At 52.6% G+C, this 25273-nt stretch overlaps 1 protein-coding gene across 1 annotated transcript in view; it reads left to right on the forward strand.

Moving 5' to 3' along the window:
- LOC146764291 (uncharacterized) overlaps positions 1–8296 on the forward strand; it is a 140480-nt gene extending 132184 nt beyond the window's left edge. The window contains 3 exon segments of the mRNA XM_085564994.1: positions 4151–4725; positions 6633–6758; positions 8121–8296. Of these exon segments, the coding sequence (XP_085421120.1) occupies positions 4151–4725; positions 6633–6758; positions 8121–8296 (877 nt within the window).
- The last annotated feature ends 16977 nt before the right edge of the window (positions 8297–25273 follow it).

Consider the following 25273-nt stretch of genomic DNA (forward strand, 5'->3'; position numbering starts at 1 on the left):
CTTTTCTGAGTCTGGAAGAGCCACAGCTGAGGCATCAATATTTTTGGTTGTTCATTTTCTCAAGTTCTGCTCTCTTTCTCCTGTCCATACCACAGCATGGAGGCTGTCTGGGGTTAAAAAGTCCTACAGTGTTCTGGCTGGAACAGAGAATCCTCAATCCAGGTTGTGTAATTCCTTTCTAATCCTCAGCATTGTCACAGCTCCTTTTTGTTCCTGGGTAGTGTTACTTCTAAGATTGCCCACACCCACTCTGGGTCATTCAAGCACAAACCTTCCGTCAAAATATATCCCAAATTTTTAACCTTTTTCTCCACCATTTGCCTTTTTTTTTACCAAGTAGTCAAAAGATTTTTCTTAGCCAGAAAATTCAGCCATTTCACAGAGGCTTTGTTTGTCTACCACTTGTTCTTGTCCTCCTCATTGGAGCCATCTGATTCCCTGACTGGCAGGATAGGAGTGCTGTAGGGAGACATCCCTGGCTCCAAGAGCCCTGCCTTTAGCAGGGACTCCATACCAGGCTGTGAGCCCTTCCTTCCCTCCCCTGCAACAGGGTGTTGCTTTTAGACACCACTTGTCCTGGTTGCTTCCAAGTAATTTGGAGAGGCTCCATATCAAATTTTCCCTCTTTCCATGGGGCTGCCCACACCTCTGGGTTCCCTTCAGCACAGGCCTTGCCAGACATATGACACAAAGGTACAGCAGCAATAGCCCCTGTATCACCTTTTACAATATTACAATGCCACCATCAGATTCCTTCCTAGTTAATTACAATCAGAGTAGGAAGAAAAAGAAAATAGTTTATTTCAAACCTATCCTCCACAGCTCCTAATAGTGATTGAACAAATGATACCAGCTCAGCTTTCCCATTTATTCCCTTAATAATGAAAACACTCCTTTAGAATTTTCCCCCCTTAGGTGTAAGATTCCGAGTGGATGGAGAGGCCCCTGTGTCCATCAGGAGAGGCCTCCTCTGGATGCAGACCCAGCCTGAATGTTCTCCAGGGCTCCAGTGTGGTGGGTCCCCGGTGGGATGGGAGCTCAGAGAGCCCTGACAATCCATGTCCATGCAGGGGTGGACTTGCTCCTGCTGAGGGTGCTGCTGTCTGTGCTTGCAGTGTCCTTGTGGGCTGCAGCTGGAGCCCTGACTCCTTCCCAGGGGCTGTTTGGGTGGGCTCTGCCCTGGCCAGGAGGGCAATGCCTCTGCCAGGTGCTTGTGGCCGACCCCGTCATGCCCTGGGTGCTGGGGCCCCCTTGGGCCCTGGGGTTGATCCCTCAGGGCTGTGGGAACTCTGCCGTGGCCTTTGCCTTCAGCTTGGCCTTTTGCTCATCCCTTCTTGCCTTCAGCTGCTGTGCCTTTGTGCCCAAGTGCTGCAGGGCCTTCTTGTGCCACTCCTGCAGCCCCAGTCACTGCCTGTGGGTGCTCATCCTCTGAGAGCTGCTGAGCTTTCTGCAAAACCTTTCCTTTCTGCAGGGACCCAAACCAAATCCTGAACAGCAAATCCTGATCCTTCCATGTGCACTCTGCATTTCCCAGGTGTTCCTTTGTTTTCCCCGTTGTGCTCAGGGTCCCTGCCCAGCCCGTGTGGCAGAGCCGGTGCCTGTCCTGCCGCAGTGTCCAAAGGCGGCCCCCCCGGCGGGCAGGGCCGGCAGCTCCCCGGGGCCGGGCAGCGGCCGGGGCGTCCCGCAGCCTCCTGGGGGCCGGGGGCCACTGCCGGCCCTGCCCGGGGCTGGTGGGGTCAGGCAGCGCCCGGCGCTGAGCCCCGGCTGCCCCACAGCCCCGGCCCGGCCCCGCAGCTCCCCACAGGCCCCAGCCCGTGCTCCCGGTGCCGCACCTCTGCGCCCGGTGCTGCCGCTGCCAGCGCAGAGAAACCCCTGGCATCCTGACCTCCTGCTTTTCCTGTCTTGGGCAACTGGGAATTCAAAATATTAGCTGGCAAATTGTGAGGTTAAGACTCTGTGGAAAAACATCCCAATCCAGAGTATTTTTCTCTTCCTCCTCTTTGCTATAATCCTTTTTCTTACCACATAGATTCCTCCTGCTGCTTCTTGCCTGAACCATATTTTTGCACACTCCCCTTCACCTGATTCGTTCAAAGCACACCAACACCATCCATCCCCTGTTGTCCAAATCCCTTCTCCACTCCCTCAGTATTCTCCCAAGGGACCCTTTCAGAGACATTTTGGGATATCATCCCTTTGGCCAGGACCCCTCCCTGGCTTTCCCTTTTCTCCCCTCCATGGGTGCCCTGCCATGTTCACTCCCCGAAGATCTCAGGACACTCACTGATGAGATTTTCAGTGCTCTCTCCCTGCTGACTCTTCACAGACCCCCTGATGTGTCACTCGTCTGTCTCCTGGTCACTCCCGGGTCCCCAATCAATCCCCGGTGCCGCCACCAGCCAAGGGAGCCAATCACCCAAAGTGGGTGAGGCACCTTCAGCTGCACTCCCTGCCCGCCGCCCTGGACAGTGGAAGGAATTCAGGATGAGCCCCAGGGTGTGCGGGAAAATTGCCATCACCAGAGGATTCTGTCCACAGAGCAGACAGAGGAGTACTGTAAAAGTAATTTCATTCCTAAAAATGGGAGAGGCCATGGGACATTCCCCATGGGATATCTCCAATTGTTGGAGGACACAGTCTCTTTTTCATCTGAACTTTCTTGGCCACATCTCCCTCTGCTCTCCCCACTGGCTGAAGCACTTGACAGGTACAGACTTCCCAATCCACCTACTAGATACCCACCTTGATATGTTCCCTGCTGTTATATAGCAAACGATATTCATGGCTCTGTTAAGTCTTTGTTGTTCTTCTGGAAGTTCATGAATAGGGAAGGACCTTGGCTGAGCAGCAGTTTGTGTCATCAATTGATAACATTTTCTGAAACTGATGGTGTCTCCTGTCATTTCCTTTTTTACAGCTCCCTGGCCCTATGTCCGAGCAGATTCAGAGCATCTGTTTGTAAAGACACTTTCCTGTTGTTCCTTTCATGGGTCCCCCGTTTGTGGGACATCCCCCCTGGAGCAGGGTGTCCCCTCTGTGCTGCAGCCCCAGGGCTCGGGCCGAGCTCAGCCAATCAGAGCCCGCGGCGCTGATGACTCACCAGTTGCCAGGCAGACTCGCAGCTCCCCGCGTTCCCCACCTGGACCCACCTGCGCCCCCCCCTCGGCCCCATGGCCCCGCGAGGGGAATTTGGGGAGGTGGGAGTGGGGCAGCGCCAAGGCCGGGCCCCCCCGCGCTGTCCTGGCGGGAGCGGCTGCAGTGGGGACCGAGTGCGGGCGGGAGCGGCCGAGAGCCCAGCGCTGCCCCAGCCCGACCTGCCCCAGCTCCATCCCTGCCCCTGCGCTGGGATGCTGTGGGTGTGGGGGGAAGAGGGAGCCGGCAGTGGGTGCTGGGCCTGGGGGCAGGAGGAGAAGGGAAGGAGAAGCAGGCTTGAGGAACAAAATAGTCAAACGACGCAGGTGGCAGGAGAAGGTGGGATTGTGCAGGAGAAGGAAAAATAGCAGGAGGAAAAGGAGTGTGAGGAAGAGTAGAGACACAGGAGGAGGAGGAGGAGCAGAAAGAGGAAGCAGCAGAAGGTTCCACCCCTCCCTGTGTCTGCAGCCTCCCCCCCAGCCCCAGGAGCGCTGCTTCCCCCACATGCAGCAGGTGACTATGGAGGGGGGTCCACAATTTTCAGGGGGTGAATCTTGGTGTTTCTGAGCTTTCTTGGGCTAAATGTTGGTGCTTTGGTTTTATGTGGCAGCTGAATCTTTATGTTTTGGAGGAGGTTTTTCCTGAGCTGTTATGTTTAGGGAGTTTTTGTTCTGTGTCTTGAAGTTTGCAGGATTTTTGGGCTGAATCTTGGTGTTTTGTGTCTTAAGAAACCTTGCTTTCCCTGGGGTTTCTTATAGACACAAGATTCCCAATAACTTCCTCCTTGGGCAAGGAGGAACCTCCAGTCCAAGATGCTCTCCTCCTGTTTTTTCCCCAAACCAGGATTTGACATTACCAGGGCGTGCCTGATGGAGGAGGAAAAGCCCCGGAGATGCTGCAGGATGAGAAACTGCAAACCCAGCCCAGGGAGCTGCGGGGAGGAAAGAGCCCCCCTGAGCCAGGAAGGCGGGCGGAGATCCAGGCAGAGCTCGGAGCTGGTGGAGAAGCCTCATGGCAGGGAGAAGCCCCACAAGTGCTTGGAATGTGGGAAGGGTTTCAGCTGGAGATCCAGCCTGATCCAGCACCAGAGGATCCACACTGGGGAGAGGCCCTACGAGTGTGGGGAGTGTGGGAAGAGGTTTCAGAGAAGCTCCCATCTCCTCAGACATGAGCAGATTCACACAGAGGAGAGGCCCTTCCGCTGCCCCGACTGTGGGAAGGGCTTCAAGCACAACTCCAACCTCACCGTGCACCGGCGCATCCACACTGGGGAGAGGCCCTACGAGTGTGGGAAGTGTCAGAAGAGCTTCATGCACATGTCTGGCCTGATCCAGCACCAGGTGATCCACACTGGGGAACGGCCCTATGAGTGCTTGGAATGTGGGAAGAGCTTTGGGTGGAGCTCTGCCCTGAGAATACACCAACGCATCCACACTGGGGAGAGGCCCTACAAGTGTCCCCAGTGTGGGAAGAGGTTTCATACCACCTCCAATCTCCTCATACATGAGCGGATTCACACAGAGGAGAGGCCCTACCGCTGCCCCGACTGCGGGAAGGGCTTCAAGCAAAACTCCCACCTCACCGTGCACCGGCGCATCCACACTGGGGAGAGGCCCTACGAGTGTGGGAAGTGTGGGAAGAGCTTCTCCATGAGCTCTCACTTGACCCAGCACCAACGGAGGCACCACTAAGGGAAGCCCTGTGAGTGCCCCGAGTGAGGGAAGAGCTTGGAGTGAGGGAAGAGAGTGAGGGAAGAGCTTGGTGTGCTGCTGCAGCTCCATCCCCCATGGGAGGATCTGGGCTGGATGATCCCCAGTGACCCCTGTTGGGCAGAGCCCTGGTGTCCCCGTATGGGGAATAAAACAGAGAGTAAAGCAATGGAGCTGATAAAGGGGCCCGATATGTGAGGCCTGACTGAACAGAAACTGTGGGAGACACAGACACAGTTTCAGTCTCCCTGGGCAAGAAGTGACCAGGCAACATGGTGTGAGACTTTGTGATAAGATAAATGTTCCCAGGTTACTGGATGTCTTGAAGAATGTGTAACCAATGGGAAATTGTTACCAAAACCAGCCCTCTATAAGCCCCATACAAGTAAATCCCTGTATAAACACCTGGTACACTCAGTAAAATTGGCTTTGGTCTAAACTCGGATGTCCCCGTCTCTCCATGGTGGATAACCCTGTTGTGGGTGATCCCCGTTGGGTGGGGGAAGGTGCTGGAGGGATTTCTTTCCCTTCTCCTGGTGCTGCCGTGGTTTGGTTGGTAATAAATTCCCTCCCTGTGCCCAGGCCGGGTCTGTTGTCCCCGTGCCGGTGCTCGGGGCGGGATCTCTCCCGTTCCTTCTCTGCACTGCCGGGCCTCTCCTCAGCCAATGAGAGAACGCGGTGGAGAAGAGTCAGCCAATGAGAGCGAGCGGCGCTGATGACTCACCAGTTGCCGGGCAGACCCGCAGCAGGCAGTGTTCCCCACCTGGACCCGCCCTCCCTGCCCAGTGCCGGCCCCGCCGTGGGGTCCCCCCAAGTCCCTCCCCAGTGCCCCCATGAACTGGGCTGGGTTTAACTGGGAAGCTTTACTGGGAACACTGGGAGCAGGCGGGCAGGGGCAGAGTGACAGCAGGGCTGGGGGGACACTCAATCCCCCTTAAAATCACCGTGGAGTTGGAGTGGGGGTCCCGGCCAAGCTCAAGGCCACGGGGAGTGGCTGCGGCCGCCGGCGGCTCAGGAGCTCTGTGGGCAGAGAAAAGGGGGTGACACCGGGCGGGAGGGGCCCGTGGGCAGCACACACCCTGGGGGAAGGGGGGAGACGACTCTTGGGATCCCCCTGACCTTGCACAGGTAGAAGCCATGCCCAAGCGCCAGGAAGACGAAGCCCAACACTAAACCCTCAGTGTCTGACAGCATCTTGCTGCATGCAGCATGTCTGGGGGGTTCCGCAGGGATCAGATCCCCTAAAAGCTCTCACAAACACCCCAAGCCCCTCCAAGCACCTTCCCGATCGCTCCCACCCAGCCAGGACCCACTGAAACCTTTCCCCAATTCCTTCCCGGCCTTTCCAGGACCCACCAAAGCCATTCCCATCCCTCTCAGGATCCCACAACCCCCTTTCAGTTGCCCTCCACTGTCCCAGGACCCCCAAACCCTCTTCCAGTTCTTTCCCAGCCCCACCAGGACTCACCCAGACCTCTCCCAGTGTCTTCCCAGTACAGCCAACTTCATCCCAAGCTTCAGTAATCCATCCCCAATCTCCTTCCAGCCCCTCCAGGCTCTCTCCAATCTCTCCCGTCACACCCAGTACCCCCAGACTCCTCCCCAGTTCCCACCAGGACCCCCAGAACCCCATTCCTCCCTCCCCTGTATTCTTCAAACCCATTCTTAGCTCTTCCAAACCCACAACCTTCTCTGCCAGTTGAAACCAGGCTCTCTCCAACTCCCTCCCAGTTGCTCCCACCACATCCCAGTGGCTCTCCCAGCACCCCCAATTCCTCCCCTGTACCCCAGTGGTGGCTCAGGGGGTGCTCCAGGCTGACGTGCTGCACCTGGCAGGTGGAGGTGACCCTGGCCCAGGCTGGGGTTTCCAGCAGCACCAGGAGCTGGTGGATCCAGTCCCTGTTGGGGACCACGTTGGTGGCCACCACAGAGAGCTCCTGCTGGCCCTGGAACCACCTCAGCTGGGTGTGGGCAGGGTAGAAATCCACCAAGGAGCAGAGGAGGCGGCCGGGGCCGGGCTGGGAGCTCGAGGGCACCAGCGAGATGGACACGCTGGGTGGGGGGCACTGGGAGAGAGGAGGGAGGGTTGGTGTGGCCTTGGGGAAGTCTGGGAATTGACTGGGAGATACTGGGAATGGACTGGGAAGACTGGGGTGGCACCCAGAGAGAGGGGAGGGGATGGGGGGCACAGGGAGAGAGCGTGGAGATCTCGGAGTGAACTGGGGAGGAACTGGGAATGGGCTGGGAAGGAGTGGGAGGGACTGGGGCGGCACTGGGAGGAACTGGGAATGGGCTGGGAAGGAGTGGGAGGGACTGGGGCGGCACTGGGAGGAACTGGGAATGGGCTGGGAAGGAGTGGGAGGGACTGGGGCGGCACTGGGAGGAACTGGGAATGGGCTGGGAAGGAGTGGGAGGGACTGGGGCGGCACTGGGAGGAACTGGGAATGGGCTGGGAAGGAGTGGGAGGGACTGGGGCGGCACTGGGAGGAACTGGGAATGGGCTGGGAAGGAGTGGGAGGGACTGGGGCGGCACTGGGAGGAACTGGGAATGGGCTGGGAAGGAGTGGGAGGGACTGGGGCGGCACTGGGAGGAACTGGGAATGGGCTGGGAAGGAGTGGGAGGGACTGGGGCGGCACTGGGAGGAACTGGGAATGGGCTGGGAAGGAGTGGGAGGGACTGGGGCGGCACTGGGAGGAACTGGGAATGAAGCGCGCGGCACTGGGAGGCCGAGTCCAGTGCGGGGCACGCGGCGCTGCGGATCTGCCTGGCAACTGATGAGTCATCAGAGACTCGCGCTCTGATTGGCTGAGAGGCGGCAGCGCCACGCCAGGCTGAGATGGACAGCCGGGAGGCACTGGGAGAGACTGGGATGGACTGGGAGAGCCACGGGGTCAGTAATTAGTTGGTTGGTCCGTACTTGGGATGCTGCAGGCGAGGCTACAATTCTGGATGGCACTGAAGTGAGACATTTGGGATCCCTGTCACATGATCCTGTCATTGATCAAGAAATGATGAGGGGGGCTAACCCTCACAGCCTCTGGGCACGGGTTCTGGAAAGTGTAGCACAAAGGTACCTGTGTGCAGATGATCTTTATATGCAGCAGACTCAGTGGAAGACTATAGAAAACAAGGGATCCAATATCTGAGAGAAATGGCAGTGGCAGAGATTATCTTCTCAGATGAAATAACAACTAGGAATCCAGGCTTGGTACCATGTACATCTGTGATGTGGCAAAAACCTTTATGGCTTGGGCCACATGAATATGCTTCTGCTTTAGCAATAATGAAGCGGGAGGAGAGGGATGAGACCGTGCTCAACATGGCAAGGAAACTCCAAGCATATGCAGATGCTGTACATGGCCCAACCCATGCCAGAATTGCAGCAGTGCAAACACGTCTGCAGAAATTAGACGATAAGATAGAGGAGAATCATAAAAGACTCGGAGGAGATTAAGGAGGACCTTTTCCAAATCTCAGCAGTACAGATCAGAGGTTCTGGTATGCAATGTAGATGTTCCTCAGATGGTGAGAGAAGGTACACCCCACAAGCTGAGCTGTGGTTCTTCCTGCGCGACTGCAGAGAAAACATGAGGAGATGGGACGGAAAATCTACTGCTGCTCTGGCACAACGGGTGCATGAATTGAAGGAAGGCAAGACCCAGAGAGGAAGTGCCACCAAAAGGAGAGCAGCTCCAGTTGCCCGTAGCCAAACTGCCAGGCATGATGATGATGATGACATGTCCGATCCCCTTGAAGGAACCTCTAAGACATACGCCCAAGGCAAGAAGGATAGCCAGGCTTAGAGGGGCCCTGCCTCTAGCCAGGTAGAGGCGAGGGAAAACCGTGTTTTCTGGACTGTGTGGATTCGCTGGCCTGGCACATCAGAGCCACAAAGATAAAAGGCTTTGGTCGATACTGGTGCACAATGCACGTTAATTCCATCGAGACACATAGGGGCAGAATCTGTCTCTATCGCCGGTGTGACAAGGGGATCACAGGACTTTACCTTGGTGGAAGCTGATGTAAGTCTGGCAGGAAAGGAGTGGAAGAAACACCCTATTGTGACTGGCCCAGAGGCCCCATGAATCTTGGGCATAGATTACCTTCGAAGGGGGTATTTTAAAGACCCAAAGGGACTCAGGTGGGCATTTGGGAGAGCAGCTGTAGCGACAGAGGGCATCCAGCAATTGAACACTTTGCCTGGACTGTCTGAGAATCCAACTACAGTAGGACTTCTGAAGGGAGAAGAACAAAAGGTACCAATTTCCACTTCAACAGTGCATCGTCGACAGTACAGAACAACTCGAGATGCTGTGGTTCCCATCCATAGGATGATCCGAGAGCTGGAGAGCCAAGGGGTGGTCAGCAAAACCCACTCACCCTTCAACAGCCCCATCTGGCCTGTGCGCAAATCTGACAAAGAATGGAGATTGACTGTGGACTATCATGCATTGAATGAAGTGACTCCACCGCTGAGTGCTGCTGTGCTGGACATGCTGGAACTCCAGTACGAGCTGGAGTCCAAGGCAGCAAAGTGGTATGCCACTATTGATATTGCCAATGCATTTTTCTCCATCCCTCTGGCAGCAGAATGCAGGCCTCAGTTCGCTTTCACCTGGAGGGGCGTGCAGTACACCTGGAACCGACTGCCCCAGGGGTGGAAACACAGCCCCACCATCTGCCATGGACTGATCCAGGCTGCACTAGAAAAGGGTGAGGCTCCAGAACACCTGCAATACATAGATGACATCATTGTGTGGGGGAGCACAGCGGCAGAAGTGTTTGAGAAAGGAGAGAAAATCATCCAAATCCTCCTGGAAGCTGGTTTTGCCATCAAGAAGAGCAAAGTCAAGGGACCTGCTCGAGAGATCCAGTTTTTGGGAGTGAAGTGGCAAGACGGACGGGGTCAGATTCCTACAGATGTCATCAACAAGATCATGGCGATGTCGCTACCAACCAACAGGAAGGAGACACAAGCTTTCCTAAGTGCCATAGGTTTCTGGAGAATGCAGATTCCTGAGTACAGTCAGATCATGAGCCCTCTTTACCTGGTTACCTGCAAGAAGAACAATTTCCCCTGGGGCCCTGAGCAGCAACAAGCCTTCACCCAGATCAAGCAGGAGATCGCTCATGCTGTAGCCCTTGGCCCAGTCAGGACAGGACCAGAGGTCAAGAATGTGCTCTACTCTGCAGCGGGGAACCATGGGTTGTCCTGGAGCCTTTGGCAGAAAGTGCCTGGGGAGACTCGAGGCCGACCACTGGGATTCTGGAGCAGAAGTTACAGAGGGTCTGAAGCCAACTACACTCCCACAGAGAAGGAAATCTTGGCCACCCACGAGGGAGTCCAGGCCACCTCAGAGGTGACTGGCACGGAAACACAACTCCTCCTGGCACCCCGACTGCCGGTGCTGGGGTGGATGTTCAGAGGAGAGGTTCCCTCCACCCACCACGCCACCAGAGCTGCATGGAGCAAGTGGATTGCTCTCATCATGCAGCGTGCCCATATGGGTAAACTGAATCAACCTGGGATTTTGGAAATAATTACAAATTGGCCCCAAGGTGAAAGTTTTGGTGTCACAGATGAAGAAGAAGAACCAGTGACATGGGCTGAAGAAGCTCCACCATACAACCAACTGCCAGGAGATGAAACACGCTACGCTCTCTTCACCGACAGTTCCTGTCACATCGTAGGGATGAATCGGAAGTGGAAAGCAGCCGTATGGAGTCCCACACGACGGGTTGCAGAGGCCACTGAAGGAGAAGGTGGATCAAGCCAGCTTGCTGAACTCAGAGCTGTTCAACTGGCCCTGGACATTGCAGAAAGGGAGAAGTGGCCAAAGCTCTACCTCTACACTGATTCATGGATGGCAGCCAATGCCCTATGGAGGTGGCTGGAGAAGTGGAAAGAGGCTAACTGGCAGTGTAGAGGAAAACCTATTTGGGCTGCTGAAGAGTGGAAAGATATTGCTACCTGGGTAGAGAAGCTACCTGTGAAGGTTCTCCATGTAGATGCCCATGTCCCCAGAAGTAGAGCTAATGAAGAGCAGCAAAACAAGCAGCAGGTAGATCAGACTGCAAAGATAGGGGTGTCAAAGACAGACCTCGATTGGGAACACAAGGGAGAGTTGTTCCTGGCTCGATGGGCTCATGATGCCTCAGGCCATCAGGGCAGAGATGCCACCTACAAGTGGGCAGGAGACCAAGGGGTGGATCTAACCATGAACAGTATTTCTCAGGTGATCCATGACTGTGAGACCTGTGCTGCCATCAAACAGGCCAATCGGGTGAAGCCCCTGTGGTATGGTGGGCGGGGGTCCAAGTACAAGTATGGGGAGGCCTGGCAGATTGACCACATCACACTGCCCCAGACACGCCAAGGCAAGCACTACGTGCTCACCATGGTGGAAGCCACCACAGGATGGTTGGAAAGCTACCCTGTGTCTCATGCTACAGCCTTATCAACACCATCCTGGGCCTTGAAAAGCAGGTCCTTTGGAGGCATGGTACCCCTGAGAGGATTGAGTCAGACCATGGGACTCATGTCAAGAACAGCCTTATCAACACCTGGGCTAGGGAACATGGCATTGAGTGGGTGTACCACATCCCAAACCATGCCCCAGCTGCAGGCAAAGTGGAGAGGCACAATGGACTGTTAAAAACCACCTTAAAAGCATTGGGTGGGGGATCTTTCAAAAATTGGGAGCAACATTTAGCAAAGGCCACCTGGTTGGTTAACAGCCGAGGTTCCACCAATCGAGCAGGTCTTGCCCAGTCTGAGTCCCTGAATGTAGTAGATGGAGATAAAGTCCCAGTGGCACATGTCAGAGGTTTGTTAGGGAAATCAGTGTGGATCAATTCTGCCTTGAGTACAGACAAACCCATTTGTGGGATTGTCTTTGCTCAGGGACCAGGTTGTACATGGTGGATAATGCAGAGAGATGGAGCAACACGATGTGTACCTCAGGGGGATCTGATTGTGGGGTGAGACTCATGGCAAATATCACTGTTTGCTGCATGTTACTGCCAGTGTCTGTACATGAAAACACACAGACATGAGACAGAAAGAAATGTGTACGTGCCAAAGGTTTGAGCAAGTGAAATAGAAGGAAATGTGTAAGTGTTGAAGGTTTGAGTAAGTGAAAGATGGAAGTTTTAACTTGATGGAGTTTTTACATGATGTTGAAGATATGGAGATAAGGGGTGGAATGTCCGAGGGTGACGTTATGGTGTTTGTATCTCCAATCGTGTGTTCTGTTTATGTTTGATATTCTGTTCTGTGCTTTCAGAACTGACTCAGAAAGTGAAGGTTTGTTTTGCCTTGTTATCAGCCGGCTCACCTCCCCCCATGATCTGCTGTCTAGAAGAGGCCAGTGCTGGCTGGCTTGCTTTGCTTTGCTTGCTGGCTTTTCCTTGATTTGCTTTGCTTTTTTTCCTTGCTTCTGCTTTTGCCTTTGCTTTTTAAAATTAGTTAAGTTAAGCAGTCCAATTCTTTCCCTGCATTGTTCCTTTTCCCTTTCCCTTTAGTGAATACCATCCAACCTGCTCTGGACTGGGACCTGGGAACCCCGAGGAGCACCGGGAGCCTGCGCTCTGTGATCTGCAGCAGCCATCCCCAGTGCCCAGAGCAATCCCCAGCGCCCAGACCTGGGCGACCACCCCCAGGAGAGACTTTCTGGATTTGTCATCTCTTCAGAGTGGTGAAAGAGTTTTGTTGTCATCTGGTGTTGTTCATTTTTATAGTGCTGGGGAGTGTTTTGTTTGTTAAATAAACCGGTTCTTTTCCACTTCTCTCAGAGAAAATTCTTCCCAAATCAGGTGGGTGGGGAGGGGCCGTGGGGGTTTGTTTTCTGGGGGCTCCTTCCAGAGGTTTTTCTCCCAAATTTGCCCTAAACTAGGACAAATATTTTACTGCCCATTTCGTGTCTGGAGAGAGTGAAAAAAAAAAAAAACCTGTTCTAATAATATTTTGGTTCCAATTACTTTGTGTTAGTATGGAGTAGTTACTGGCTTTGTTGTTTGAATTCATAGTGTCTTTTAGAGTGGAGGCCTGTATGTGTTTCTGGTCCCTAGGGTTTTTTGAGATCTTAATCCCTCTATGGTCCCTAGGTTTATTTTCTTATCCAGGAATAGCTCTGGTATGGTCCCTAATATGTAGTTTTTGCAGTAGAAGGGCACTGACCAGAATATCCATCGGGCTGTGCTAGGGTGTGATGGCATCCAGGGGGTTTATGAAGGTGCTGAAGTCTGTTCCAGGAATGCATGGCTCATGGTCATGGTTGTGCAGCCAGTTTGTTAGAGGGGAAGCGGGGGATGAGGCTTTTCAGCCGTTGCTTTCCTTCTTCTCCTCTGAATCTCTCAGCTCCCTATTAGAGAATGTTCCGTTTCCCCTGACTGTTAAAGAGACCATCTTCCTGGTATTTAATCTGGTAAGCTTTCTCTCTACAGTCTGCAGTCTCTCTAGAATGAGGGCTGAGATTTCTAGAGGGGCTGAAGAGACCCCTGACCCAGGAGTAGACCCAGGTGTGAGAAATCCTGAGTGGTGTGGGAAATGGGGGGGACGGGAATTGGCACATAGACCATTTTCCCACATTCAAATAGATTTTACCAATTTGCCTGAAGTAGGAAGGTATAAACACTTATTGGTGATAATAGATCACTTGACTCAGTTTGTAGAGGCTTTCCCTACCTTCAGGGCAACTACACAAACAGTAGTAAAAATACTATTAGAAGAGATAATCCCCCGCTATGAACTAGCAGAAGTAATAGACTCAGACAGAGGGCCACACTTTGCCTCCAAAATAATTAAAGAAGTAGTTACAGCTCTAGGAACAAAGTGGCAATATCATACACCCTGGCATCCACAACGCTTGGGTAAAGTGGAAAGGGTAAATGGGAAAATTAAGAAACAACTAACTAAATTGATGTATGAAACACAGTTATCTTGGGTAAAATGTTTACCTTTAGCCTTGTTAAATATAAGAATTCAGCCCAGAACCGATATTGGAATTTCTCCCTTTGAAATGCTTTATGGGATGCCTTATGACATGGATTCTCCTATAGATCACCCTGAAATAAGTAATCAACAAATTAACCAATATGTCATGCAACTTATGAAGGCTCGGGAAGGGCTTAGAAGAGCTGGGTTACTAGTGCAACAACCTCCTTTAGACCTAGCAATCCACAATATAAATCCAGGTGATAAGGTGTTAATAAAAACCTAGAAAAAAACCTCACTACCCCCAAACTGGGAAGCCCCCTATGTTGTTTTACTCACTACAGAAACTGCAGTCAGAACCGCCGAGAAGGGGTGGACCCATGCGAGCCGAATAAAGGGAGCGATTCCTGCTGCTGCCCAAGAGCCCTGGAGAATAACCAGCCAGCCCGGGGACCTTAAGGTCACATTTAAATGGACTGAATGGACTCAGTAAGAATTGTACGAACCAGCTGGTAGAGTGAGATATTGGACTATGGATATCCTATAACAAATGATTTTAGAGTATATTGTACAAAGAAGGATTGTGATTGTTACCCTTTTGTATGCTATATTTGTAAAATTTGCCAGGAACGGTGGTGGGTCCATAGTTACAGAGGCACTCCTCCTAGGGGTATTTGTAAAGGTGTTATCAGTTAGAAAGAGAACTGACAGAGTCAGTCCTAAGGATTGGAGAAGAGAACGGGACCCTACCAAGGGAATCCCAAGAGTGGTGGGAGGTGTTTACTAAGGGGGCTAGACCCGAAAATTGTTGTTTCCACTCCAATGAACCAATTCCCTTAATTGTTCAAATTATAAAAGGGAATTGCTGGAAAACTTTACCTGGGATTCAGTGTGACTCACCACAAGTGAAGGATAAAAGCTGGGAATCATTCAAAAAGAGGCAACAAAAACAGAGTAAGGGTCCTCCTGAAGAATATCCTTGCTCCGAGAAGATGGTGCGCCTCGCGGCCCGGAGCAGAGGGATGAGAAGCGGTGGAGGAAAGAGCCCTCAGACTGGGACAATTCAAAGTATTTCAAGAACTGCCTCAAGGATACTGATCTCCCAAGGGTAAAGGTGAGCCCAGCAATAACATGTCAAAACAAACACTGGGAATGGGGAGATAATGATAATCAAACCCTGGGGCAGTTTGGACTCCACCCTTGCTGGCAAATTCTGTGCCTATTAGTTATATGTTGTACCTGGCCTGTACAAGGGGACTATGCACACCAGCCAGTTTTCCCCAGCAGCAGCTGCAGGCAGTGACCCTAATTAAAAGGTAGGGATGGTGTTTCCTGGTTATAGAGGAACTGGTAGGGGTTGGTTGGACTCTGACCGAAATAGACCAAGGGAAAGTTGTTAAGCATAATGCCACCACTGTAGCTCCCATTTTTTTTGTTACTAATGAGGACTTGGTAAACTCTATGTGGAGATGGAGTAAACCTGAACTCCGGGCTACCTATTGGTGTCCTAGTTCCAATCGTGGGGGGGGGATATTGAAATTATCCTGGGGAATATCTGTGAGTATTAGGGCTGTAAAGCCATAGCAACCGCCTTGGCTGTCACCCATCCAGATAAATTTTTAAAGGTCTCATGGTACCCTGAGAGGTGCAAAATTCCAGAGTATGGCACTCAAGGATAAATTCTGTATAAGGGAGATTGCAGGTTATTGTTGCTACTAAGTTTAACTTTCAAACCTTGCATTTTTAATAAAATCATAGGCATTATAAAAGGAAGACTAGAGGCAGCTCATCTAATGCTTATTAGAGATGGGTACGAAGCATTGCCCAGAGATTCAAAAGCAGATAAAATCCTGGTCTTAAGCTACCAAAAGTTAAAGTGTTTTAATGAACAAATTGGTAAAGAGAAAAAGGAGGGATTGTAATAAATAAAAAGGTCTTTGTTCATCAAATGAGCATTGAAGGAGATAAGAATTTGAATGGAGGAGGGAATCTCAAGATGTGGGAGGAGAAGGAGAAAGGGGGGGAAACAGCAAGTATTCTGCTTAAGAATTGTGCAGATGTAACTAGCATAGAAGACTGTGTAACTAATTATATACAAGTTAACTTTTAGGCCAAGGACCATCCGCAAGGAAGATGAGGAGCCTTCATTCCTATGACCACCAAGGGCAGAAAGAAAGACCCCCAGCAACCAATTGCACCGGTGAAGAGTACATCGAGAGAAAACACGTCAACCAGAAAAAAAAAAAGGGACTATAAAAACAAAAAGGTCAAAGGGGGAAGGTGCACCGTGGCAGAGCAGACACTCCCCGGCCACCCAGCGCTGTTCTTTTGCTTAATTCTGCTTGCTTAATAAATTCATGTTAATTGATTTATCTATAATTAGCCTCCCCAATTGAATTTGTCCATAACAAGCCTGACTAGAGAAATGAAAAAAAATTAAAGTTGGTATATTATCCAACACACATGTGCAGAGCAAGCCCCCGGCTGCTGAGTCTCAGGAGAAGGCTGAGGGAAATGCACCCACTACGACCCCTCTGCGACTCACTCCGCATCTGGTGCAGAAGTTTGGATGCCTGCAGGGGTTGCTTGTCTCCTCTGGGTGTGTTCTTCCTTCCCTCTGGGAGGGCCTTAATGGAAATTAGTTCCATTTCTCCTGCAGACCAGAGTGGCAGGGAGTCACTGCAGGCTGGTGATACTCTGATACAAGGAAACGGGTGTGCATACAAACCACGCTGTGAAAAGCCAGTGTCCATAAGGGAGCCAGAGGAGCCCTGCATCTTTATTTGAATAAAGGGAGAGAGTCCATGGGGACATCTGCTGCTGGGGTTTTCTCTCTCAAAGTTTTGGAGGACACAGCTTCCTTTTAAACTCCTGGCCACATGCTGCCCTCTTCCTTTCCCCACTGGCTGGGGTACCAGGCCAGGGGACTGCAGGGACCTTTGTACCCTCTTTTCCTTTTGCAAGGTATTAGTTCTGGTCTCCATCCAAACTGTAATAGATAGATAATGAGATGATTGGCTCTCACAATTAAGGGATGAATATTGTGTGTATCTTAAGAGAAGCTTTATTGATGTAGAGTTATGTTATTGTGATTTGTTGTTTAGATGTTCTCTGTTCTCCCCACAGTCCCCGTCCCCCCCACTCCCTATTGTTCCCACCTGGAACAGGTGGGCTTTCTAGGACAGGTAGAAAGAAGGCATGTGTGGTATTCACATATCCTTTGAACAGTGAGAGACACAGACTTTCCCAGGAAAATCCTGGGGAAGGCTGTGAGAAAGCTCAGAGAAAGAAAAACAATTATCTTCATTTGCTGCATCTGTTGTTTGGCACATGTGGAATGGAGATTGTTTACCAAAGAGGGGTTTCTTCATTGGACTCTGGTGATGGTGTTTTGATTTAATTTGACCAACTGGAGCCACTCTGTGTTGGACTGTCTCTAAGGGTCATGGGTTTTTCTTCAGGATAGCAGTAGTATAATTTTTAGTATAGTGTAATATAGGACAGCTTAATAAATCTTTTGTTCAGCCTTCTGCAAACATAGAGTCAATGCACGTCATTCCCTGAGGTGGAGGTCCACCACAATAGGTGTCGACATATACCCCTTGCATGGGAGAGTTAGGAAAGGAAATGCTTGTTGCTGGGGGAACACGACGTGACAACACCTGACCTTCAAATGCAGCTACAAGAAATAAATTCTACCAATAAAGGGCAAAGAAGGGTTGACTGAGAGACTTTGGGAGGGGCCAGGGTGGCTGATGCACCCTCCAGGAATGTGAAAGGTGAAGCATCAATCTTGAATATGAGGCAGCCACCTGGCAGGCAGCCATGGGGCAGGGGCACTTCCCAGGCCTGTTCTTCCTTATTTATCCTTCTCTTATGTTTTTGTAAATGTTTAATAAACATTTTAAAATTTTTAAAGTGAACAGTTGTTTCTCACAAAACCCAGTCCTAAGGTGAGATGGTCGTGTGTCGTGGTTTGACACGGGAAAAGAATTTTCTTGGAAGGAAGAGGTCAGTCCAGTCAGGGGTCAGGTTTGGATACTGACACTTGGGGTGACCAATTGAAGGTGGACACGCCTCTGAGAACACAGAGGGGTTAAAAGCAGAACTCCCAGGAGAACTCGCTCTCTTTGGTTCCGGTCAGCGGAGAGTGCAAACCTCCCCTGCCCAGCCATGAGCTGGGTGGGGAAGGGGAAGCCATGTGGCCTGCAGAGGTAGGCCAGGGGGTGAAGGGTCTGGAACCGAGCTGGGCCAGTTCCTGCGGACGGAAGGGTGGAGAACGTCTGAGATGTCTTTGTTTCCCCCCGCCCCCCCAGCCTAGAGGAAAAGACAGAGAGCCTGCAGACACCTGGGAGTTTGCTGGCAGAGGAGAAGGAGGAGGAGGGGGGAGATACCCAGCATGGGAACGGGAGACAGAGTCCTGGGCCGAGAGATTTCAGCTGTCCGGGGAGTCCGGGAATTTTAACCCTTTCCTGTGAAATGAAGGCTTTGTGAAATATTGCTCCTCTTCAATTTGAAGGAAAGAGAGACAGCCGGGGACCTCAGTTGTTAGGGAAAGAAGGTTGGGGGGAGATGATGGAGTGGCTGTTGGCTGGACTCTTCTTGTCAGCCATAGACTGAACCAACTTCTCCAAGAGAGACTGCATTTTAGGGGGATGCAATGGTGAGCCAAGAAACACCTCCAGCAAATACCAGTTCAGGGATGAACAGAGGTCAGCGGAGGAGGGTGTGATGATGCTCTCCGTCTTCAGAGAAGAAGAGAAGGCGATCTCTGTTCTTGGACCCCTGGCCTCAGGGGAAAATGGGAGGAACTGTAGTCCCAAAATGAGACACTGGACTGTTGTTCCTGTTGGTCCTTGGCAAAGCATCCTTAAAGGGGCCCTATAAGCAGTCTCTGTCCATGCACGGTGGTGAGAGCACTGTGACATGGAGAGGAGAGTGTCAGACTGGCTTGGTGTGTTTGGGCGGTGCTATGTATGACATGGAAAGACAAGAGGTGGCATCTGTGTTTCCTGGGGGTCTATGGTGCAAGGGAGACTCCTCTCTCCCCTGATGGACTCGGTATTGATTATGTGGAAGGGTGAAGACTTGATTAAGGGTCCAATCGTGTCTCGCTGTGGTTTGTTGGAGGTGGGTGGTGGGAGGAGGAATGTTTTGAAAGGTTTTCATTTCAAATTTTGTGTGTGGTTTTTTTTTCCTCCCTTTTTTTTCCCTTTTATAGTAGTAGTAGTGTAATAAAGTTTTCCCCTTGTTATTAAGTTTGGCTTGCTTTGCTCTGTTCTCAATCGCATTTCACAGCATTCAATTGATAGGTTACATTTTCATGGGGGCACTGGCATTGTGCCAGTGTCAAACCATGACATCGTGTTACTCCTGACAGGAATGGGCTCCCTGCAGTTCGAGCTGTTCTGCAGCCGGTGCTTTTCCGTACCCTGCTTTGCTCTTCAGGTGGCAGATGCCTTGGGCAGGTTACTCCAGACACATGAGAGGGCCAGGGCAGGCCCAATCCCTAAAGCTCTCACAGAGCTGTGCTTGACTCCAAATTATGTAAGCATGAAACGGATTTTAAAGACTTGTCTTGGTTCGACAAGACAGGAATCTGCGAAGGAGGGCTAAAGCCTCCTGTGTAATGGAGAAGGCAAACCCCCTCCCTCTGAATTACTAGGAGTTTTAAATCAAAAGGCTCTCAGGCAAAGATATGGGAATGGGAGTAACAATTCTTTACTAGGAGAAAACTAGACAACAATTTAAAAAGGCAAATGCAATTGGTACAAACAAAACCAGTGAAAAAAGTCCAGAACCTGAGGATTCGGGGTGCCAGTAGCAGTCCTGCTGGGACGATTGCTCCCCTTGCAGTGATTGATGAATTGCAGATGCAGTGGTGATCTTTTGAAGGGTATAGTTTTCCTCTGAAGATCTGGTGGCAGTGGGGCCGGTCTTCCTCTGCGCCGGGGTTGCCTCCAGGCTCCGCCGCCGTCGCCTCAGGGCGCTCCGGCTGCTTCGCTGCGAGTGCCGCCGAAGAGAGCTGCTTCTCTGGCAATCCCCCAAAGTAAAGAGCTGCTTCTCTCGGAGTCCCGCCCAGAGAGCTGCCTCCTCTCCCCAAAAAGCTACCCCTTTAAACAATAATAGAGTGCTTGGCTTCCCCCTCTGGGTGGGACCCCTCACGGTGTTACATTTACCAGCCCTGCATTGAATCAGTCAATGGCCCACTAACAAACCATTACCTCTTAGGAGCAAAACCGGTTCTTGGAAAAGATAACAAAACCTGTCCAACAGGTTTGCCTTCAACAGATGGCAAATAGAATACAAGCTTATCTTACAACCCAGGACAAGACTGTAGCACATCTGCAGATTCAAGGGATAGTAAAGCCAGTGCTGCACTCTGAGAAGTAAGTCCACAGTCTGAGTCGTTGATGTCATTTAACTAATTTGCAGTTCATTGTGATGATGATGCTGATAGTATCATAGAACATTTCCTTTTTTTTTTCCTCCCCCAAATAAAATGGTGCCATTCAGCTTCTGGAGAAAAGAAGTCTCAAAGGTGCAGTTTGGCAGTCATGGAGGCAGAGGTGGGGGAGAGACAGATATGCCCTGGAGGGATGCTCTGGTGGGCTCCAGCATTTAAACAAGCTACTTTGATACAAAGACTGGGCCATTTTCAATACTAAATGGCTGCATTAAATGGTTTTCCAAGCCTTATGCTGGCCAGAAAGATTTTAAAGCCCATGGGAGTTTAGCCTCCATGAGAAAGGCAGCATCAGTTCCTGTGCCAGGTGAGACATAGTGTTCAAAAGCTCAGCTTGCGTCTAGAGAAGCCACCAGCCTAATGTAAGCAAGGCCAGAAAGCTTCTCCAGTCCTGCTGAGCGGGTGTGGCAGAGCTGTTGTGTTTTACAGCAGCTCCATGGCAGAGCAGCAGCTGCAGGAGAGGGCTCAGGACAGGCTTGGGGGGAGCGGGGCGGCAGGAAGCTGAGCGAAATCCCCGCTCTATGACTGACGAACTTTGTGCAGAAGCAAACAAAGATGGTGACTTGTAGAGGTTCCTGCTGTGCTCAAAGTTTGCCTCTGAAGACTGAGAGGTGAGCTTGTCAGGAATCCCAGCAAACATCAGGGTAAAGGTTTTAGATTAGTTGTTGTGATTAGGCACAAGTGTCCAGTGAGAAAAGAGCCTCTGAAGCAGGCTGTGAGTCATAGGGTGTCTTAGGTTTTAGTAGAGCATAGATCACCAATTAAATACAATTTTAATTTTTATTCTAGAAATGTAAAAATATTCTAAGTTTTTCTGAATTCTAAAACTACTTTGAAAAATATAGAACTGCTGTGGGAAAAGGGACAAAATATTTGGAGAATTCTCTATGAAAAATATTCCTAAATCTTGCAAAACGAAAAATAAAGGCAGTAGCTGCTGGTCTCAGGAGCCCGAAGCCCAGCTGCTGCCTGCCCAGCACTGGCTGTGCCCAGACAAGCAGCTCCGCCAGTGCTGGTGGTAGCAGCCAGGGACCAGAGCTGAAGCCCAAAGATGCTGCTGGAGTCAGAGCATACACTGGCAGGAGGGCTGCACCTCCTGTCCTGGCTGGACACCAGGGCCAGCACCTTTGGGGACAGAGGGTTCTGTTATGGGTGGTGGCAGCATGTCCCCAGCAGTAAGTGGGTAATGCAGCTCTGGAAGGGCTGTTGGAAACTGGCTTGGGGACGGCTGATGACAGGCACAGGTCTCCCTGGCTGAAGTCTTTGTCTGGTCTTGTGAAGCTGCAGAGGCGCTGCTGTGGAGAGAGGAGTGGCTGAGGCCAAAGCTGCCAGTGGCACACAGGGACCCTCGTGCACAGCAGGGCCCAGAGCTGGCAAGGCTCCCCAGCACGGCTGGAGCGGCTGGCACACCTTGGCCCAGCTGCACAGCTGCCCCTCGAGGCCCCGGCGAGCAGGGGACGGCTCTGGGCAGCTCCCTGGCCAGGAGCAGTCCCCGAGCCCCTCTGCCTTCCAGGGGCAATCTCGTCCCCGCTCCTTCTCCTGTCCACCTTGCTGTGCCTCTGCCCTGTGCCCCTGGGGCTGCTCCTGGCCAGGCAGCCCCAGGGGAAGCCAGCACTGGCTGCAGCCCCAGCGGCCCCCCAGGACAAGGCCCAGCAATGAAGAGGCCAAGGAAAGCACTGGGCATCAGCAGAACCCTCAGCAGAGTGCTTTGGGCAGCAATGGACTGGCCACAACTCCACTGCAGCCTGACTGTAAATGTTTCCCATCTACATTAGACTTTTAAAAGAAACTGTTTGAGGGAAAAATGATGAAAACACTCACTGTTTTCTCTTCCAGTAACACCAGATTCCAACACAGGGCAATATGAAGATAAGCTCCAAAAACAGCAGACCTGCAATTAACTGTAGCACACAGTGTGTTTCCCAATAGCAACCACTTCTGAGGCTGTTCTGGGCATCGGGAACAGGTGTTGTGGGGCCGGCTGCATCTGTGGGAGCAATGGGGAGCGTGAGCCCGCGCTGTGCTGCACTGCTGAGCTGGCAGCACGGTGCATATGGCCAGGATGTTCTCTGTTTGCCCAGAGCTGGGGCCTGCAGGCACCTTGCCGCCCCTTGGCACAGGCTGTGCCTCCCAACACAGCCCAGCAGGCCGGGAGGAGAGCCCGGGGCCAGCGCAGCTGCTTGGGCCGTGGCTGCTTGGAGGGACAGGGGCCAAACCCATCCCTGAGCAGCCCCTGCCAGCCCTGGCCCTCCCTGCCCTGGGACAGCTCCCCCAGCCCCAGGGGACAGAGCCAGGCCCTGTCAGGACCCAGTGCAGCCCCTGCCCAGCCGGGAGCCAGGGCTGGCTCTGGCCCTGGGCTCGCAGCAGGGCTCCCGCTCGGGGCTGCTCCTGTGCCTGGGGCCTCTGGGCACTCAGGGCGGCTGCGGGAGCAGCTGCAGCGGGAGGGACATTGGTGCAGAGTCCTGATTCCCCGGGGCTGCCAACGAGCTCCAGAGGCCTGGAAGCCCAGGCGCCTCCAGCTTTGGCTGCTGCCGGGCCGTGCAAGGGCAGGGCCTGGGGGAAGAGCTGCTGCCACACAGCCCCGCCGAGGGCTGAGCCTGGCTGAGCCCGGCACAGCAATCACCTCCTGTGCCTGTGCCCGTGCCTGGCATCGCCTTCCTTCCTGCAGCAGAGGCTGCCAGGGAGCCACTCCTTCCTCCGGGTTGTACTGCCTTCTGCAGAGATGTTTGGTCCATTACTTGGAAAAGGAAGAGAGACAGCTGGATCAGATGGAACCATCCATCATTAAGGGAAGTAGCACCTTCAGGGGGCAAAGGTTTTCAAAGTCATGGTTAAGGATCACGAAAACATCTGGGAATTGGCACTAGGCCAGGGCCCTCCCTCCATCAAGCATCAGCCAGGCCTGAGCAGAAGTCATAAGGGGATGGCCCAGGGCGAGGGCACACACGTGCGTGATTCTGTCCTGGCACCTGCAGTGATGCCCCTCTGGCCGAGCTTTGGGCTCTGAGCTGGCAGCTCTCACAGGGGGAAAGGCCTTGACCTACCCTCAGCATCTCCCAGAGGCTCCATCCTGAACGTGGGTTGGGAAGCCAGATCACTTTCACTAGCAGGGTTATCTGCAAAGAAAGGCAGGACAGAACATCTCCTGTGATGACATTGTAGGAGATCCTCAGGCTGCACCCAAGGCTCAGCCCCAGGGCCCAGCCCTGGGCTCGGCTCCTTCCCTCTCTGCTCCTCTCTGTGGCTGCACAGAGCACATGGAAGGACAAACTGGCATTGCACACAGGAAGAAAACTGACAGCTAAATGCTCCTTCCTCCCACTGACAGTGATCCTGTGGGATCACTCAGGGCTCTTGAAGGGAGCAGGGCAGGGCTTCCCAATCTCAACAACCTTCAGGCTCTTAAGGGAATGGAACATGATTGAGCTCTTGCAAAATGGACATTGATTGTTCCTTCAGGAAGAGGGACGATGAGAGCTTGCCTCCAAAATTCCCCAAGGATTTCAAACTGTCTTATGCTAGGCCTCCCAGATAAGCCATGTCACGATCCCAATCTATACAGAAGCGCAGATCAGAAGCATTTCCATGGTGTTCTGGGATCTCCCTCTGCCTTTGGGAAATGGGCACTGCAAGGGGGTCAGGTAAGGCAGTGGGAGCCGGACGTGAATGGCCATGGCCAAAGCTGCACAGGGGCCTGGAGAGCCCTGCACTGGCTCCTGATCACTCTCCACCCTCTTTGCAGGCCCTGTGCAACATCCCTGGAGGGGTTGCTGAACCTGCCCGGGGCCCATGGTGGTTCTCTGACTCACACAGAGGAAACCCTCACTAATTTCCTGAGGAAATGTGCAGCAGGCAGTGCCACAACTATTCCTTCCTGCCTATCTCTGCTCAGTCAGCTCAGACCGGCCAAGGAACAGTCAGACCCTCTCACACAGGTCAGGGCCTTGGAAAAGAGCTTCTGCCACACAGTCTCAGCAAGGGCTGAGGCCAGCACAGCAATTACCTCCTGTGCCTGTGCCCATGCCTGGAATTTCCTCCCTTCCTTCAGGAAATGCTGCCTTCCATAGAGCGTCTCTGTCCATCCCTTGAGAAAGGAAGAGGCACAGGTGAATCAGATGGAAGCATTCCACATCAGGAGGGTGGAAACTTCAGGAGGCAATCCTTTTCAAAGACATGGATAAGGATCAGGAAAAGGCCCAGGCTCCTGGGGCTGTGACAGGGCTCTCTCTTTTCCAAACCGCCAGCCCTCCTGATCTTCTGGGGACTGGGAAATTGCAGGGGACATCAGGGTGTGCATGGCCCGTGGCGAAGTTGGGGCTCCCTGTCAGCTGGTGCCAAATGCCTTCCTGCAGAGGCTGGGGAGAAGCTGCAGCCAGGCCAGCCTGGGAAACAGCCCTGCAGGGCATGAGAGCAGCAGCGGGGCAGCGAGGCTGCCATGGATCCCTTCCCGCTGTGCCGGGCACGGCCTGTCCAGATGTGCAGGGAAAGCCCCCAGCTGCTGAGTCCCAGGGGATGGCTGAGGAAATGCACCCACCTTGTCCTGCCTGAAGCATTTCCTTCAGCATTTGCCTCATGTTTTTGGATGGCTCATGGGGTTTCTTGCATCCTGTAGCTTTGTCCTTTCCTGTCGGAGGACCTTAGAGCAAAACAATGCCATTTCCCAGGAATGGATCCCACAAAACCAGTGCCCAGCCTGTGGGATCAGCAGGGACACACTACTCACCCCTGCGATGGGAGCTGGGCTTGCGAGCAACATCCACCCAAGGACCCGGGAAAGTCCTCCCGGCAGCCACACCTGTAACTCAACAGCCACAGAAGCTTCTGTCATCTCTGCAGATCGGCACGGGCAGCACTAAGCTGCAGGAGCAGTGAGGGGATGGCCCAGGGTGATGGCACACACGTGCGTGATTCTGTCCTGGCACCTGCAGCGATGCCCCTCTGGCCGAGCTTTGGGCTCTGAGCTGGCAGCTCTCACAGGGGGAAAGGCCTTGACCTACCCTCAGCATCTCCCAGAGGCTCCATCCTGAACG

This window comes from Lonchura striata, chromosome 35, assembly GCF_050655825.1.
Source record: "Lonchura striata isolate lonStrDom1 chromosome 35, ASM5065582v1, whole genome shotgun sequence".
Taxonomy (NCBI): domain Eukaryota; kingdom Metazoa; phylum Chordata; class Aves; order Passeriformes; family Estrildidae; genus Lonchura; species Lonchura striata.